This window comes from Sceloporus occidentalis, unplaced genomic scaffold, assembly GCF_023333645.1.
Source record: "Sceloporus occidentalis isolate IW3139 unplaced genomic scaffold, rSceOcc1.0.p SCAF_225, whole genome shotgun sequence".
Taxonomy (NCBI): domain Eukaryota; kingdom Metazoa; phylum Chordata; class Lepidosauria; order Squamata; family Phrynosomatidae; genus Sceloporus; species Sceloporus occidentalis.
Window position 1 is genome coordinate 1,267,128 of NW_028317205.1, and position 18,964 is coordinate 1,286,091.

Genomic DNA, 18,964 nt, shown 5'->3' on the forward strand with positions numbered 1-18,964 from the left:
TACATTAGGAAGACACCGGAAATGAATATTAATATTAAATGTAACAATATACAATTTAACGATAAGGTTGATGCACGTTAAGATATACTAGTACAAGAGGAAAGGGCCCTGCTCTTGTGAGGTTGCAATCTATTAAGGCCCACCCCCTAAAAAACATGTGTGCTCCTTTGAAATGTTGGGAGATATGACCTTGAAGGGTCACCCTAAGACTCGGTTATACATCTCACCTACGGCAAGGTAGCACTTCACAGATAGTAGGTTTAGCATATCGGATGTATATGTGCCCTGAAAAAAGGGCCAATGTAGATCTGATACCCAAAACACAGAACTTTCGGACGTTATTGCTATGGTAACTTCCTGACACACAGGCGGCTAAATTATTTGCAAATTAGGGTGATCTGGTGTCCCAAAGCAGCAAGCGCTAACCCGATGTAAGTAAGAGGACTGACTTCACGGAACCGCAGTTTCCAGCTGTGTCATCGCATTGCGGAGCCAAACATTACAATGGATGACAAGTTGTTCCTTCTTGTATCAGCAGATGGTGCTCCTGTTCCTAAACTAAAATTAACAAGAGTTTTTGAGTTTAAAAGAATAAAAGGAGACTTGCAGTTTTAAGAAACCCATAAATGACTATAAAAATATAACTCAGTCAGTTTTTATCAGAATGTTAGGTGGTAACCTCAGTTCATAGACTGAGATGTCCATCACGACAAGGAGCCTCTTCTCATAGCCATTAGAAACGCTTTGTTTCATTCAAACTCCAGGGGGAAGAAACAAAATCTGCCATAAAGATTCCTCTTGCGCTTTATATAAGATCTGCTTGAAAATTAAGTTGTAACCTAAAACATACAGATTGTTTTATGAAACTTTTATGGCTGTCTTTATGAATGAGCAAGAAATTGCTGCATGGAACCTACAACATTCCATATCTGGATCATATGAAAACTCAACAACACCAGTTGGCTTTAACGTACCTTTGTTGGTAGGATCTTCTATTTGGATGGTGTTGAAAATTCTTTGTATCAGTGGCATCTTGGAAATAACCGTTCCTAGTTATGAAGAAGCAAAATGTATTTATAGTCTATAGACATCTGGTTTTGGGCTGTTGCTCAGGTTGCGTTCAATGATGTCCCGTATGTACTAAGGTCTTACACAGCGTATTGGATTCTGTGGTTGGGTTACTGGGTAAGACATTTATGTCCTTCAAATATAACCTTTAACAGGTTGTCCCTTAGAGCCGGAGTGACCCTGCGTAAAACAACGCCAGCAGGTTTGTGAAAATTAACGATGGATTGGAAAATCCTGCTTGGTGGAGCTTGGAGTCCAGTTGATAAATAATTAAAATCATGTTTCGGCCCATGGCATATCACACAATCCAACATAGACTGTGAACTCATACATTCTATTACCCCTTTGTCTCATTCACTGCCTCTTCTCATTTATTGTTTTTTCCTTTTCCTCAATCCTCCCCATCTAACCTTCTTACTTCTTCTCCATTCAATACATTCTACAGCCACATCTCACCGTATCCAACACTAACCGCATCGAAGTCAGGTGTTTTATTATTATTATAGCGTACGCAGAGCTTCTCAGTTTCTCTCTCCTATCTGAAGGCTTGAGACCTGGATTACAAGCAGAAGGCCAGGCTTCAGGTCACTAGAGCTACTGACATGCAGAAAGCTGGTAGCTTATCAGCATATAGCAGATCAGATTAGTATCGTAGGCTTGTGTTGTGCTACGTCCAAGAGTGAAACCGGCGAAATCGACGGATGCTCCTAACTATAACATATCTCTGGTATGGAGGAAGAGTATGATGTCATCGTGTTGGGTACAGGACTCAAGGTAGGGTGGCTTCCATGCTTAGAACGTCACACATTGCAGTAGAACGGTTGTTTCTGTTACTGGGAGTTTTCTAATGAGGAAGCTTTAATCAACTATTAATTTAACAAATTAGGTTGTAGTTAGTGGTGGATAGAAAGTGCTGATAATTCCCAAAGCCCATGGTTTTAGCAACATGACATGATGATGATACTTGAACATGAGGATTGATTTGAGGCTGCAAGTAGGTGGAGCGCGGACAGAAATAGAGGAATCACAGGAAGAAATGGACAGAGATTATATTTTGACTCCTGGGGATCCCCTAAAAAGTATCCCATTAGATCTTCTCACGTCTCATTTGCTTTGTGGGAAGTCCAGACCTGGCGTGGACTCCACTTCAGCTGGGAGCACCTTTCTTTCAAAATCCGAATTCCAATATACTCAGGTCTATGCTTGGAATGGAAACCACTTTTTTTGAATGTATTCTTTTTTTTGTTAAACAAAAAAGAATATAAAATAAACTGAATTAACTAGATTCTCAACATTGTTTGGTAAAATGTCTGCATTACAATGAAAGCACCAGAACATGTAAAGCTTCAAAATATAAGCTATGGGTCCCTCAAACTTTTCTGCCTTAAATGAAATGCATACTCATTCATCTCAGGAGAAGAAGTCACTTTGTCAGAAGGAACGCTTTCTATCCAAGACAGAGAACCTTGATGACCATAAAGCTTGTGTCACTACATCGATTTCCATGTTCACCCATTAAAATGTATCACATGTGACTTTAGACTCCATCTACACATTCAGTACTTATACTACAGCTACTGTCTTGGGTCATTATCAGTAGAGCGTTAAAAAAAAAATGGCCAACGAGTTGGTCAACAGGATGACCAGAAGCTGATGAGCAGGCATGTTGGTAGAAACATAGTTTCTCACCCTTGCTCTTCTCAGGTGGCATGGGCTTTGCCTTCAGGTCACCAGGATAGAATGCGCATGTAGATGCCTCACCCTGGGATCGTTGTGACTGTCACATTTAAGCTGCTAGGAGGATTTGAGAGACCGTCATCCACCTCTGGCTTATACCTCAATCTAATATGTCAGGGCTGCAGGATTAGCCCGTTAATCACGACAACAATATAATACCTTCTTGTTTACCAAACCCGACGACTGCAAAGACATCAAACTGGTTAAAATGTAACAGCAGAGAACAGAGAGGTAGAATGTAACTGCAGAAAACATTGGATCTTGCCTTTCAGATAGATGCAGAGTAATAATCCTCCATGTAACACCCCCTCCCCCCATTGTGATAAATTTTTTGGGGGTAGATTTACAAGTTGTCGGACCCTGGAGCATCACAGCAACCCCAATCCCGACTAGCAGGTAAAGGGGTAATTTGAGAATGATTTTTTTCCCATTTTTTTCCATGAAGAACCATTCGGCCCATTTAGTCTGCCTGTTTTTAGTGATCTAGACTCAAACCTTAACCAGTGTAGCCAAAAGAGAGGAAGTGTATGTAGGCCACCAATTATCCCACCCCATCCTCGTTTTATGAAATTAAAATAATCCCAGTATGAACATGAGCCTTTGGGCATTTTGGGCACTTGCATTTGCCGTTTTGGGCACCAGTTATATAGATCTATTTGACTGGCTGGCCCATTGTGTGCTCCCCTGTCAAAAAATATATGGCGTAGAGAAGCGTTCTTTAGTAAACATGCATTTGTGGATTCCGAAATCAACGCTGTATTTCCCGTCACATCCCCAGGAGTGCGTGCTGTCCGGAATAATGTCAGTGAACGGCAGGAAGGTTTTACACATCGATCGGAATGATTATTACGGAGGGGAAAGTGCATCCATCACTCCGCTGGAAGAGGTGAGTCGTTTGCCCCCCAGAATCTCATTTAATCTGTCCATTTATTGACACATAGAGACTGCAGAAAACCTGTACACAATTTAATACACACACACATAATGCTTTTGTACACATTATTGCGACTTTTAGTGCTGGAGAACACTGGGGAGGAACTCCATTAAGGTAAAGGAAAACAATCAGGAGCAGAAGGCATTGAAGCACGAGAAAAAAAAAATATCCCCATTGTACAACGCTGCGGAATATGATGGCGCTATATAAAACAATAGATAATCATAATAAGAAACTTGATCTGAAAGAAGTCTTCGGCTCATGTGCCTTTAGTGACAACAATGGATTCATGCGCTAAGGCTAATGGCCCTTTAAAATTTTCCTAAAAAGAAGATTGACTGACTGTTTCTTTAAGATATGGGTTATATAGATATGAAGAGGTTAATGTTTAATAGCCTACATACCGGTAATAAAAGATTTTGATTTAAATCGGTTACAATGTCTATCACTCTGACTCCACTCCTCTCCCACTCAACCCAAGATTGGAGTCTCATGTGCATCGGAGCGAAGAGCTACCCACACAGACACCGATTAGCGGCTGTCGCACGAGCTATATATATATATATATATATATATATATATATATATACTGCTCCTTGGACCACATTTCTAGGAATCCTATTGGTTGAAACATTTTTTTTCTTTTATATAGATCAGAATTTACAGAAGCAAACGTTTCCGATCCATAAAGACCAGTATATTTTTTTGTGTGAATTTTTGGTGAATGATATTTCCCAAAGATCATTAAAAATATTAACCCATGGGTCACCAATCCCAAGAAATTCTAATTGGCCAACATTTCAGCACAGTAGTTAACAGGCAACAATTAAAGCACATACACACGGATTCACATATACACACCTTCACGTACACATAAAATGTATTTTATTTATATTAATTATTAGGAAGCATTGGGAACCATGTTCATCTCAGATTTAATAATATATTTTTATTATAATATACATAGAATCATCACCAGACGTTAGCAGTTTCACATAATTCACCCCCTCTATTACTAGACGAGCAGATTCAGATAATTAACCCTTCTATTACCAGACATGAGCAGATTCAGAGAATCAACCCCTCTTTCACCAGACATGAGCAGATTGAGAGAATTAACCCCTCTATTACCAGACATTACACACACAGTCACACAAACATGGTCACATACACATGCAGTCACACATACACATACCTGGCTCTGGCTGCAGCTTACACTGAGCTTGGTGAAAAGGAGGGACTCAGCCTATTAGGAGAGGCTTCTGAACTCTCAGCCAATCAGGAGAGTTAAAAATTCCTCCTTCACTCAGAATTCTCTTTTCAGGACAATGCATTGTCCTGGATTGAGGCTGCCCGGGACTTAAAGTTCCATTGCGGGACTGTCGCGGCAATCCAGTATATGTGGTCACCTTACGATAAGAGCTGTAGAACCCTGTGATACCCTCATACCCAGCAAACATTATAATCCCCTAGAAACGAGGGGCATCAGAGGAAGAAAAGGGGGCATCAGGAGGATTTGGACCACGTTGGTAGGTATGCAGCCAAAGCCTACAAGATCTTTGGCTACTTGAATATTGGGAAGCGTGTGTTTAATAGAAGGAATCTTCACTGGTCTTCTCTCCTCAGTTGTATCGAAGATTTAATGTTATTGGACCCCCAGAACCAATGGGCAGAGGAAGAGAATGGAATGTGGATCTCATTCCAAAGTTTCTCATGGCCAATGGTAAGGAGACCACCCAAAAACAATACATTCCTGCCATGCTCATGTTTTAGTTTTTTTAATTGCAAGAAGCACTATAGCCACATAGAATGGAATATTGTAAAGATACAAATTATGATATCTGCTCTGGACATTCGGTAACAAACCTGCAAAGTTGATGAACTTTAGCTATATTCCAACAGAATATTTCTAACAAGACTTCAAAATAGTCCCAAATTGTGAAAACAAGAGCCAAAAGGTCACGTCTGGTGGGCTCATCTTAACCTGCTACAAATGCCGGGGAAATAGGTTCAGGCTCAATCACAAAAGTTCTACAAGCAAACACGAGATCGGCTACAGAAAGGGGAAAAAAATACAAAATCTCTATGGGGAAAGGGAGATAGTTGATGATGGCTTTCCTTCTGCTCCGTGGCCACGTGCCTCCGCTACATGAATAATTTGCCTTATTGTGCATCACAAGACATTAAAGACTCTTTAATGTATATGGAGAGTGTTACTCTTACTTCTTCAGATGATATGCATACTAAGGCTGGGTAACGAGCATAAGAAGTGGCGATGACCTTGGGTTGTGACCTGCCAGGTGCAGAGGGTACCTACTGCCTACACCTCTCAGGCTTGGGCAGTTGGTGCAGTAAATCCCCAATCTTTATTGTATTCCCCGCTCCTCCTCAACCAGTCCAGGGCTGACCTTGATCAAGACACCTTCTCAGATGTGGTGAAATCTCTGTGTGGTGTCCCTTACTGTCTTACTGTTAGGGCAGCTGGTGAAGATGCTCCTCTACACAGAAGTGACCCGCTATATGGATTTCAAAGTGGTAGACGGAAGTTATGTTTATAAGTCTGGGAAGATTCACAAAGTTCCGTGTACGGAGGAGGAAGCTTTGGCTTCTGGTGAGCAGATCGATCAAAAAACATTTTTTAAACTTAACACAGAAGTCACAGTTACATGCAATGTCAATTAATGTTTTTAAAGGTGCTGTTCCAAAACTAAATTTCACGTTATAAAAATCATTCCCAGTATTACATTATATTGTATTTATATAGTGTTAGCAGATCCATTAGCGCTAGCTCCCAAATTCCCAAAGCCTTTCTAGAAATAATTCTTTATAATTCGTGAAAAATGTTGCCTCCTTTATAAGTTTTCAGTAAACACTTAATTGTCATCAGGTTTATTAATGTTTTGTGCAAGTAGGGCAGTACCTTCTAATGGTGCTTGTCGTGTTTCTCTTGTTAGAGAATAAAAACATTTTGAACACCGTGTTTTTTTCCCCCTGGGGTTGCAGACCTAATGGGCATGTTTGAAAAGAGGCGTTTCCGAAAATTTTTACTTTTCGTGGTAAACTTCAATGAGCACCATGCAAAGACCCACCAAGACATAGACCCTAAGAAGATGACCATGCGGGAAGTCTACAGAAGGTTTGACCTTGGCCCAGATGTGATGGCTTTTACTGGTCATGCTCTTGCCTTGTACAGAACAGATGAGTGAGTACATCATTCTTTTTAAAGATGGAATTATGTAGATTCCAAGATCAAGGTTCTGCAGGGTTCTATACAAAGCAACAAACTGGATCTTCCAACCTACTACCTTCATGCCTCATTCCTGGTTAAGAGAACCACAGTTAGTATACATTGTCCCAATTTTCTTGCTGTCACCAGTGACGGGAACTTGCACGGGGCCCGGGGCCTTAGTTTGTACCCTGGATTGTCTTGTATTCTCCACAAGACCCTGGGGCCGGTAGAATGGTCAACATGTATGATACGAGATTACAATGCAGGTTCTGGAACGTCGTTGATACACTCTGTATGCTCATACCTCAGTTTCCATCTCTGCCGGTCACAGACTGGCAAGAGATAGTGGTAGACAATTGCCCCTTGGGCTATTCTGATTGAAAGACTTTTGTCAAAAGACCTTATTCAGCATTTACACAATGACTAGATCCTTTCCGTGGCTCTCTTATTTTTATTATCATTGTTATTCTATTTTATTTACAGAGCCCCATCAGATTCCATAATGTTTAACACATCTTTTATGCATAATTGGAATTTTATTTCTCTCAGCTACTTGGACTTACCATGCTTGGAAACCATAAATCGGATCAAACTGTATTGTGAATCTCTGGCTAAGTACAGTAAGAGCCCCTACTTATACCCACTGTATGGGCTCGGAGAGCTACCACAGGGATTTGCAAGGTGAGATAACTTTATTTTTATCTGGGAACATTTTGTTTTTCTGGCTTGTAACTTTAAACGGGCAAAATCCGTATCAGGCTAATCCTGATCATAAGGTCCAAACCCAAAATCTGAAGCATGTCTCCACTGCATGATAGAACCAATAACCCCAGACATACTCCTCAGCCTTTGAAGTCAATGTCAATGTGTTGAGGTTGGTATTTCTCTAGGCGCCGTTAAATGTCATGGAAACCGACACTTACATGAGATACAGAGTCATAATACACTTTTACTCATCTCATTTAGGCTGAGTGCTCTGTATGGTGGGGTCTACATGCTCAACAAGCCAGTGGATGAGATCCTTATGAAAAATGGACGTGTAGTTGGCGTGAGGTCCGAGGGAGAGGTAATGTCATGTTCATCGAAAGCTTTATCTCTGTCCTTGTCCTTATTTCAGCTATGAGGAGGGAATGTCCAGTGCTAATACCACGTTAACCTCGTATAGCTTGGGAGAGAGGATCAATTTCCAACACTTGAGTTCCTAGAGGGGTAAATGCTTTTCATTTGTTATGTTGTTCTTTAACCCGGACCGGCAGTGAGATTACAAATGCAATTTGTTGCTCACTCTTCTGCCAAGAGTAACCTGGGAACAGAAATGTTTTTAAAGCCCTTGGTACTTTGGATATTATAATAATCCTAAATCTACTGTATATCCATCATTAAAAACACTAAAAATAAAAGTAATCACAAGGTGGGTGACGGGAATGACGTGTATAACTTACATCATACGGCTCACGTCATAGCGATGAGCTAAATATCGTATATTTTACAGCATCTCCATTTGGAAGATTCTAAAGTAGAAGATTATAGAACTAAAACAGATACATGAAAGATACATATTTCTCCTGCTGGCTACATATTTACCTGAAGAAGGAACCTCTGATGTTTCGAAAGTTAATGTCACTCTACATATTACTCTATAAATGCTGGTCCACCAAGGGGTTTCACAGATGTCTTTGGTCCATCTTCAGCAGTGAAACTCAGAGAATGTTATTCTTTTTTTCTAACCCTTCTCAATGTTAAGTAGCAAATACTTTGAACTTTTGGATGGGGTCACCAAAGGCATTCTTTGTTTCTCCCGTCCTTTTAGATCGCTCACTGTAAGCAGCTCATCTGTGACCCCAGCTATGTTCCAGACCAAGTGAAGAAGACTGGGCAAGTAATAAGAGTGATCTGCATCCTCAGTCATCCCATCAGGAACACCAACGAGTGCACATCTTGCCAAATCATCATCCCACAGACACAGGTCAAAAGAAAATCAGGTTGGGCACCGAATAAGAGTACTGGGTGTGTTTAAAACCCTCGTTCCGTTGCATTTTAGCACAACTGACCATGTGATAGACAGATATCTCCCAACCCTATCACACTTTAGATATATTGGAAAGCATCCACCAGACTTCAGATATATATGAAACATGTTGGAAATTCCAGAGAGGAACACTTTTATTTTTGGGGAGTGATTGGAGGCATGATCATGGCACATAGCTTTACCTTTAAATAGTTTTTATGTCTTTAGCATTAGAACCCTGTGATACCCTCATACCCAGAAAACATTCCGAACTCCTAGAAAAGAAGGGCATAAATGAGCTCATCGTAGACAATTGGGAGTTATGAAGAATGGCAGGTGTATACTCACACATACCATTAGCTTCACATGGGTTATAGTGAAATTCTTTTTTGAGTTGAACTGTTGGGTGTTAATATTTATTCTTGGTTGTGGTTATGCTGTTAAGGCTGATATATCATGCATTTCTTCTCTGCTCAGATATCTACGTCTGTATGGTCTCCTGTTCGCACTGCGTGGCATCAGATGGGAAGTACGTCGCTATAATTAGCACAACTGTAGAAACTGAGAATCCAGAGAAAGAGATCCAGCCAGCTCTCGAACTCCTGGAACCGGTTGACCAAAAGTAAGCAACCTCACTAAGGGGCCAGCAATGTATGTTAGTCAGGGGCAGATCCAGAGCCTGGGCTTGGGAGGGCACTCACACTAACACACACACAGACACATACTGATCCAGACACATACAGATCCAGACACTCACACTAATACACACACAGACACATATTGAACCATACACTCACACTAATACACACATCCAGACACATACTCATCCAGACTCTCACACTAATACACTCATCCAGACACATACTGATCCAGACTCTCACACTAATACACACACAGACACATACTCATCCAGACACCGGCACTAATACACACATCCAGACACATACTCATCCAGACTCTCACACTAATACACTCATCCAGACACATACTCATCCAGACTCTCACACTAATACACTCATCCAGACACATACTGAACCAGAGACTGGCACTAATACACACATCCAGACACATACTCATCCAGACTCTCACACTAATACACTCATCCAGACACATACTGAACCATACACTCACACTAATACACACACAGACACATACTGAACCATACACTCACACTAATAAACACATCTAGACACATACTGATCCAGACTCCCACACTGATACACTCATCCAGACACATACTGATCCAGACACTCACACTAATACACACATCCAGACACATACTCATCCAGACTCTCACACTAATACACACACACAGACACATACTGATCCAGACACCGGCACTAATACACACATCCAGACACATACTCATCCAGACACCGGCACTAACACACACATCCAGACACATACTCATTCAAACACTCACACTAATACACACACACAGACACATACTCATCCAGACACCGGCACTAATATACACATCCAGACACATACTCATCCAGACACTCGCACTAATACACACATCCAGACACATACTCATCCAGACACTCACACTAATACACACACACAGACACATACTGATCCAGACACTCGCACTAATACACACATCCAGACACATACTCATCCAGACACTCACGCTAATACACACACAGACACATACTGATCCAGACTCTCACACTAATACACACATCCAGACACATACTGATCCAGACACTCACACTAATACACACACACAGACACATACTGATCCATACACTCACGTCATACACCATACACCAACACATACGCTAACTCCATACCCTTACACATACATATACACATACTCAATGTCTCTCCCTTTATCAGTGATATAGTGTCGTTCCGTGAACTGTGGCTTTACTAGTGCACATTACACGACACGGCTGGAAGCCTAAGTTACCAGGCACCTGTGTGCACCCTTGCTGGGCTTAATTTAACATTTTACTAACTATATGCTACATAAGAATCACCGTTCCTAGTACCGTCCAGTGCCAGAACTCTTGAAAGAAATTCTGCTTTTTTCAGAATTTTTTTAGGGAATGCTTTGTTGCGTTTATGGAATAAAATTACAGATCTGCTAAAGTGTATTTACTTAAAAGTCAGCGAAAGAGCACCTTTCAAAAGCTTTTTGTTTGTTCAAAATACACTGCGCCACATTTGCTGAGTGAGACATTCCCCTAAAAGTCAAAGAGTTACAATAGCCAATGCACCTTAACAGAAGCACAAAGTACGCCTGCAATAAATCCTGGGGCGTTAAGAAAAATGACTAAAGGGTTCTTTCTTTTTTTTTTGAATTCCTAGTGTGGATAAAACATTTCTTAGAATTTCCCAGGAATGCAGGAAGTCGAGTCAAAGATGACTCACTTTTCCTGGTGAAAGCCGTGAAAACTTGGTGTGAAGGTTCAGTCACGCTATTACGCGGGGAAGGTGAAGAATGGATGGGACTTCGTGTTTATCTGATCAAAGGCAACCTTTGGGGGGGGACAAATCCCATCAACCCCAGCAAGCCTGTGAAAAAGGGCTAGCTATAGAATAATGGGACCTATCATTCAAAACAACTAGATGGTCTACAAGAGTTTAACCAAGACGTGTAACAAGGGCATGTAGTTACGTCTTATCTCTGGTAGAGCTTAATACAGAGAGGGGATTTAAAAGAACCCCCAGCCATCATATAAACTGTAATGCATATGATAGCTGTGTGATCCTTTTATATGGTTGGCAGAATACCCCCCATGTGCATTTGCCCCTTTTCCCCATTCCTCAGCTAAATGTCCCGCAGGACATGTGTCCGGCCAGCACATGATACACTCACCTTCGGGCAGTTCCAGCACTGGCTCGGGGAACGCTGCCGGTGGGGGAGTCTGTTCAGATTTTAATTGGACCACTTTCATGCCACCAACTGTGGCAAGTGGCACCATCGACAGGGAAGAGCTGGCACCTTCTGACCCTGGGGCAGGTAAACAAAAGCAAAGCAGGTAAAGGAATACTTACACTACACACACATTCATGCTCCCACACGCTTACACATACACATTCATGCTAACACACACTTCCTCTCACCCATGCTTACACATTCATGCAAACACTGACACACTTATACATACACTCTCACTCTTACATACAAACTCACTCCTTCCCCTAATCTCTCACTAACTTCCTCCCTCTCACCCTCTTACCTCTCCCGTAGCCTTCTTTTTGCCTCGTTTTTACCAGCCCGGGGCAATTGCACCCCCTGCACATGGATTTTTTGGTCTCTTTACCTGGCGCAGGCTTGGCAGTTCTCACTTTGGCCACAAAGACAAACTAATAATTGTTACTTTTGTTTCCAGATTTGTAACAATAACTGACCAGTACATCCCAAAACACGATGGAACAAAGAACCAGGTGAGGATTGTAAACCCTACTTGAGTATCAAGAAGCCAAAAATTATGAGTTGTTTTTAATAGATATGGAGAATTAGAGAGTTTGGCCGTGGACGTGTTTGCTTGTAAGGGGTGACGTAACCTTCTGCACCACAGAGAACCCCCGAGGTTTGGGCCGGGACAGGGAGGCAAGGCTTCTAAGGGCACAGCGTTACTTCTGGGCCATAGTATTCACAATTTGTTTTTTTTTCAGTACAATTATATTACTCAAATGAGGAGAATTTTTAGAACAAGAGGTCTTAATATAAAACTACCCGATCAGAGACTTATTTTTAATGTAAGGTTTTACTTGACTGAGACGGGTTAGATAAATGGAACCGCATCCCGGTAGAAGTGGTAGAGGGTAATACAGTGAGGGGATTTAAACACGCATGGGGTAGGCATATGGCTCCTGAATTTAAGACGAGACCAACAACTGATTAAGGGTTAAGTCTTTACAGCAGAAAAAATGGCGGACTAGAAGGGGGCCGAATGGGTCTGATCTGCCGGCGAATTCGATGGGTTTACCCCGATTTTTTTTTTCCCTGTAGATCTTCATTTCACGATCATATGACGCAACCACTCACTTCGAGACAACCTGCGATGACATTAAAGACATCTTTCATAGAATGACAGGAGCCACTCTGAACTTCAAAGAAATGTGGAACGCGCACTCAGAATCAGAAATGTACGGACGAGAAGCCAACTGACTTTACTCCCCCAACCAACCAATTATTCGTATATTTATTTCATTCCACTGCCTTTACTGCACCTTGTTTTATGCAGCTGTTCTTTGTTTAATCTTCAAACCTTTCATTTTCTTTAGATAGTATCCATTTAGGGTTTGTTTTTTTCCACCGGAGACTGTGACAAATAAAAATATGTTGGAAACGCTTCAGTTCCCCTGTTCGTTCCTCAGATTTCCTGAAATTTACAGGCATGATTCTCCTCGGAGCAGGAGAAACTAAAATGCCAACGCGCTTCACGGGATCAGGAATTGTGCCCACGCAGATGATAAAAATCAAGGCATTTGTGCTGAGATTACATTCTTTTTTGGTGCACTTATATGGATATATATATTTATATTATATAATGATATATTATGTAATTATATATAATATATAGACGGTAGTGTCTTTTGCAAAAGGACCGTTGTTCGTTGAGAATTCACGTACCCCATGAGAAATCAGGCAATCTGCAAAGCATTTACTAATTTGAGAATATTGTTAAAGACCCTATCCACTAAACTACGAGTCATGGGCCACACCTGAAGGCTCTCAGGGTTTGACCGCGAGTCTTATGATTTTTGTCCCAGCCTCAGGGTGAAGGGGCAGATTCTTAGAGTCACACGGTATAGAGCTGACTCCTAGTTCTAAACAGCAGTGATTATATATATATATTTATATATATATATATTGTGTTTTTGTCACCAGTATGTAATGGATGATATCCCTGCTTGAATGCAGGTAACTCAAGTGTAATCTTTAAATCATTTTTTAATAAATCTTTATAGGCAAAAGTTACCATGAGGGGCGGTATTAGAGCCATTCGGGTTAGAAATTTGGTGAGTCACTACTTACAATCTTCACGATGGGGGTATTAAAGGGTTAATATTTCAAGAGTCTCAGGAAAGTTCCCAGGTATGGTTATAGCCACGTAAATTCAACCCACCTACTAAAACTGCGCATCAGGGTTATTATTTAATGGTTTTTTTTAGCACCATCATATTACACAGCGCTGTACAATGGGTGGAGTATTTATGGCTCTGTATGGAGTTCTGTACAGCATTTAAAGAAGAATGTTGGTCTTGGAAAACTACAGGTTTGGATAAGAGCCTCAGAGCTTTGCGTACTTTAGAGCTATAGAATCCTGTGATACCCTCATCCATAGCAAAAATTCTGAGCTCCTGGAAAATAGGGGAATCAGGGGAGGAAAAGGAGCCACAAGAATTCGGGCCCCAAACAAGGACTAGCCCTCGTGAATAAGGAGGTTTGGTAGGTATGGTTTCTTCATCCTGTCGCTTGTGAGGTAATTAATAGAGTAAAACGCTTCGAATCTCCGTCCCGTCGCCGTAAAGCACGGCCCTGCCTTCAAACGACGCACGTGGGAAACCAGGGAGCTGAAGCCCCGCCTTTCACGCTGTGTCATAGCCTCCGCCCCGCCTCGCGGCAGGCAGGAGGAAGTGACGTACGTCCCTGAGCGGAGAACTTCCTGTGTAAGCCTTCGGTGGAGCTGCTTGGAGAAGGTGGAGCTGTCCCGGTAAATAGAACCGCCCTGCCGTGAACCAAAAGATCGAGCTAGGTGAGATAGAGCGCCCCCATCCTGCAGGGCGAGAGCCGGGGAAGGGTATCTGCGCAGGCAGAGGCCTTCTGGGGGCAACACAGACGGGTCAGTAGATAATGGAAGAGGGGGTAGTCATGAGGGAATGATGGGGAGGGGGGCTTTGCATGAGGGACCTAGGAGTTTGGGTAAAAAGGGGTCGTGAGGGGATTATCCTGAAAGTGAAGGGGCTGTAAGAGTCGGACTGAGGTGCAAAGGGCTGCACCAGCGAGTGAAATTCTGGGGGCTAATAAGTATTAAGGGTTAATGGAAAAGTTGGCCCAAGGTGGGCTGATGGGTTAATGCAAGCTGTGGCAGGAGGTACTCTGACGATTTTAATAGGAAACCTGTCAGAACATAGGCTAAAGGGTTAACAGAACACTTGGTAGAAGGTTGTTTAAGGAGTTAAGAGAATAGCTGTCAGAAGGTAGTCTATAGGGTTAACGGAGAAGCTGGCTGAAGGGTTAACTGCATTTAGCATATGCATGGTTTAGGGGTAAACTGGTGCATGGATAAAAGGTTGGGGGGGGGGCTGTGGGGCAAATAAGACCTAAGACTGATAGGGGAATATGAGAGGCACTGGGTGCAGTATGGAGAGACGCCGGGGTATGTGGTCACTATGTGCTGAGTCAGCAGAGGAGTTCTGAAAAGCCTTTGGGCTGTTGAGGGTCTGCGTTGTGTTCAGTAGAAGAAGAAATGGGGGGGATCTGGATTCTGATTTTAGGGAATCTAGGTTGCGTTAATACGGTTGGAGAGGAGAAAAGTTTGCGTTATGGTTAGGAAATGAGAGACCGGCGGGGGCTAAGTGCGCGTGGAAAGTAGAGATTAAAGGGGCGGCCTACAACGTACAGCTTTGAAGAGGCACAGGGAAAAGGGTTGGCGATGCCGGGGGTATTGAGGGAGGTAAATGTTGGCTCTCCTTATGGATGATGCATGATGTTTGTAGCAGAAGAAAATGTGAGTTTTATGATGATGAGGAAAGATGTCTCTGAGGCAGCAGCCACCAGCTACCTTATTCACAGGAACAGGTGACGGACCATAAAGAGACCTTAGAAGCACCAGCTTCCAGAATGACAGCTGTCACTTCGTCTAAACGATCATCGTAACAATAAGTATCCGCCATCAATCGACAGAAAGCCTTAAAGAACTCGACACTCGTAACAGCTACATTTTTGCATCGTTTCTGATGATAATCTACTTTTCCTCTCTGGTTAATACTAATCCGGCCTCAATCCTCCTAATTCTCTTGCTTCTTGTACTGTTGGTTAATTTATGTTTTTACCCCAAATCGCTTTTTTTTTGTTTGTTGCAAAGGTCTGTTGATAATGGTGCTATATAAAACACACAATAAATAATATAATCATTGTGGGACATGCATATAGGGAGAGAATTAAGTGTTGGTTGAGATAACTATACCAAGCTCCAAGGATACATTCTTCAAGCGGTCTTTGTACTCGTAAATAGGTTTAAGGTGAAAGGTGGGTGATGTGGAAGATAACAAGTCTAGGAAAGGTAATCTATATTTACGGTAAGGACTATGTTGGGTTTTATTTCTCAGAACTCTTGCGTTAATCCCAGGCCTAAATAAGGAGCCCGTAGAGGAGATTCCGCGTCAGACATAAATCTGTCACATGTAATCGAATAGCTAAGCTCTGCAAGGTTGTGATTAAAAAAAAAAAAAAAAAAAAAAAAGAGAGAGAGGTAAAACCTGTGACACGTTTTATCTCTGGTAATGAGTCAGGTGATATAGATATTCAGATACTTGATAGAGATTTATCAACAAAAAGGTGTTTAACTGCTTTGTCGAGAGAGGAGAACCCCCCCCCCCCCCCAACGAACAAATGTGGAGAGGCATATAGGAAAGTTCAGTTCTTTCTCAACAAAATCTGAACTGCATCTCCCAGAATCCTTCACTTCCATGCATCGGCGAAGTATAGTAAACAGACACGAAGCTGGCCAGAGAAACATTTATACAGCTGCAGCAGATTATTTGGAAACAAGGAGTGTTTCGGTTGTGTTCCCCTCGTGACAGGTGGCCTTTCAAGATCAAAGACGAGTTCCTCAAAAAAATATTTTCTTTTCCAGCTTGCTAAAGCCTCATTGGTCTCTGAGCCGGGAAAATGTTTTGTCTCTGGATTGAACTGCTTTGTACTAACGAGCCTTTCCAGCTACAGTGAGCCTGCTTTGTAGAGGCTTCTGCTTTGATGCCCAATGGGCTGGTGATGCGTTGCACGTAAAGCAATCCTTCTTAGGTGTATAGATGGGTAAAAGAGGATTTCTAATGGATCAGGGGTCCTGTCTGTTTGTATTATGGGCTTTTTGGGGTCTTTGCAAACTACAGGCATTGTATCTGAGGTGGTGAGGTTCACTTTGGCCCACTCTGTTGAGAGTAGGCTTGTGGAGCACTGCAGAAGCGGCTGTCGAAGCACTTTATACACGAGCACTCAGACAATTACTGTTAAGGTGTTGGTCTAAGTACCCTACATGATCGCGAAATAGATTGTAAGCTTGGAAGAGCGGGACCCTCTTCTTATTCAATCGCACATTTGAATAGACTGGCAGGAGTCATTTTCCTGTCTATTTACCCTTTAATTACGAAGCAGGGGCAGAATGCTAGCCTTACCCAGCTTTATAAAGAACGTATGTCTCAAAAGAAATGATAAATGCCTGATGTTTCAATGTCGGCAGCAGTAATCAATGTGTCGCACCTATAACTGTTGATACCGATACTGTGTCTAAATGTAACACGTTTACGTGCTTAATGATACTGTGTCCAAAAACTGTACACGTTTTTTTTTCTTATGAATCTTGGCCCTGTTTTCCATTTTTATCGCACATCATTTATGTCTGTTTTTCACCTTTTCCAGGTTACTACAGCCACAGATGGGTGCGAGAGAGCAGCAGAGCGCCGTGCTGTGAGAGAGTTGGCACGGAGAGCTTTGCCGATCGATATCGTTATTATAGCGCTGTAGTAAAATGTCTGTAGACATGAACAGTCAAGGATCAGACAGCAATGAGGACTATGACCCAAATTGTGAAGATGAGGATGAAGAGGAGGAGGACGACGACGACCCAGGAGACATTGAGGATTATTACGTTGGGGTTGCAAATGATGTTGAGCAACAAGGGGCGGACTCGTTTGATCCAGAGGAATATCTTTTTACGTGTCTCACTTACCGGGAATCAGAGAGTGCTCTGAATGAGCAAATGGCAAGCATGGCTTCAACGCTAAAGGTGAGGCGTCGCAGAATGTTTGTTTTTTTTTATAACTAGAAATCTTAATGGCGATGAAGTAGGGTTGGGACCCCAAGATGATTCACTATATGCCGAGCAACACCCACCTTCTGCAACTCCAGACTCCATTGCTTTCAATGGGAACTGGACTGTAGAGCATCACTCATAGAAATTGATGACACGTGGATGTTTGTTTGGGACTCCTCGGGGTCCAAGATGGCTAGGGTCAAGAACCCATACAAGAAGGCCTTCCAGGCTTAACTAGTGAATATTCCAAGGTCAAACATTTCCACTTGGGGCTCCTCTTGGCTACCTTGGCCCTTTGTAAACTAACTTGCCTTCTGATGTCTGCTTTCTGCAGAATGTCATCTCTTTCTCGCTGGGCAGGGCTGGTTGCCGACATTACAGGTGCTGGCTGTGTCCATACTTCTTACAATGGACTATACAGCACCCTGTACTGTCCACCAGGACAGAGCAAGAGAAAATGTTACATACTTTGTGTCTCCCAATCCACCTTAAGCTGTTTATTAGCGTTGCAGTGCTTATCTTGTATGGGATTCTCGAGATCCAATGTGTTTCTCACTCTCTCGTGTACGGAGAAGTGTCCTTCAACGTGTGAACAGTTCTTGGAAGCAGAAGCAGTTATTTTTACTGTTAATGTTCACGTTCCAAAGTGTGGAAGTCCATATGTGCGGTCACAGGGCATACCACCAGTAGAGCAGTAAATGTCTTGTGCCGATATTAGCATTGAAGGCATACTATACCTTGTATACTTAAACAGAAACAAAGGTAAATGGGATAATTCAAGTAACAGAGTAATAGGGAAAAATACCCAATATCGGTTTTATTTTGCACTTCAGCCAGAAAAACATTGACCACAATGCACTGATCAGACCCCGTGTAACCAAATGCCTCGTAACAAACTGCCACCCCTCATTTCATTAAAACGGCATACATTAGTCAATCCTATTTATTTGATTCCCTGAATAAACCAGTTTGCAATAGACTATTAGGGCGTG

At 42.2% G+C, this 18,964-nt stretch overlaps 1 protein-coding gene across 1 annotated transcript; it reads left to right on the top strand.

Moving 5' to 3' along the window:
* The first annotated feature begins 1,797 nt into the window (after positions 1 to 1,797).
* On the top strand, positions 1,798 to 13,102 carry LOC149276791 (rab GDP dissociation inhibitor beta-like). The gene is made up of 11 exons (XM_089503318.1): positions 1,798 to 1,842; positions 3,584 to 3,691; positions 5,366 to 5,462; positions 6,216 to 6,350; positions 6,743 to 6,941; positions 7,518 to 7,649; positions 7,935 to 8,034; positions 8,779 to 8,950; positions 9,454 to 9,598; positions 12,321 to 12,375; positions 12,944 to 13,102. The coding sequence occupies exons 1-11, from the start codon at positions 1,798 to 1,800 to the stop codon at positions 13,100 to 13,102; spliced, it is 1,347 nt and encodes a 448-aa protein (XP_089359444.1).
* The last annotated feature ends 5,862 nt before the right edge of the window (positions 13,103 to 18,964 follow it).

Coding starts and splice junctions, on each gene's coding strand:
- LOC149276791 (XM_089503318.1), top strand. CDS start 1,798: ATGGAGGAAGAGTATGATGTCATCGTGTTGGGTACAGGACTCAAG. Junction 8,035..8,778: donor GCGTGAGGTCCGAGGGAGAG/GTAATGTCATGT, acceptor CCGTCCTTTTAG/ATCGCTCACTGTAAGCAGCT. Junction 8,951..9,453: donor ACAGGTCAAAAGAAAATCAG/GTTGGGCACCGA, acceptor TTCTCTGCTCAG/ATATCTACGTCTGTATGGTC.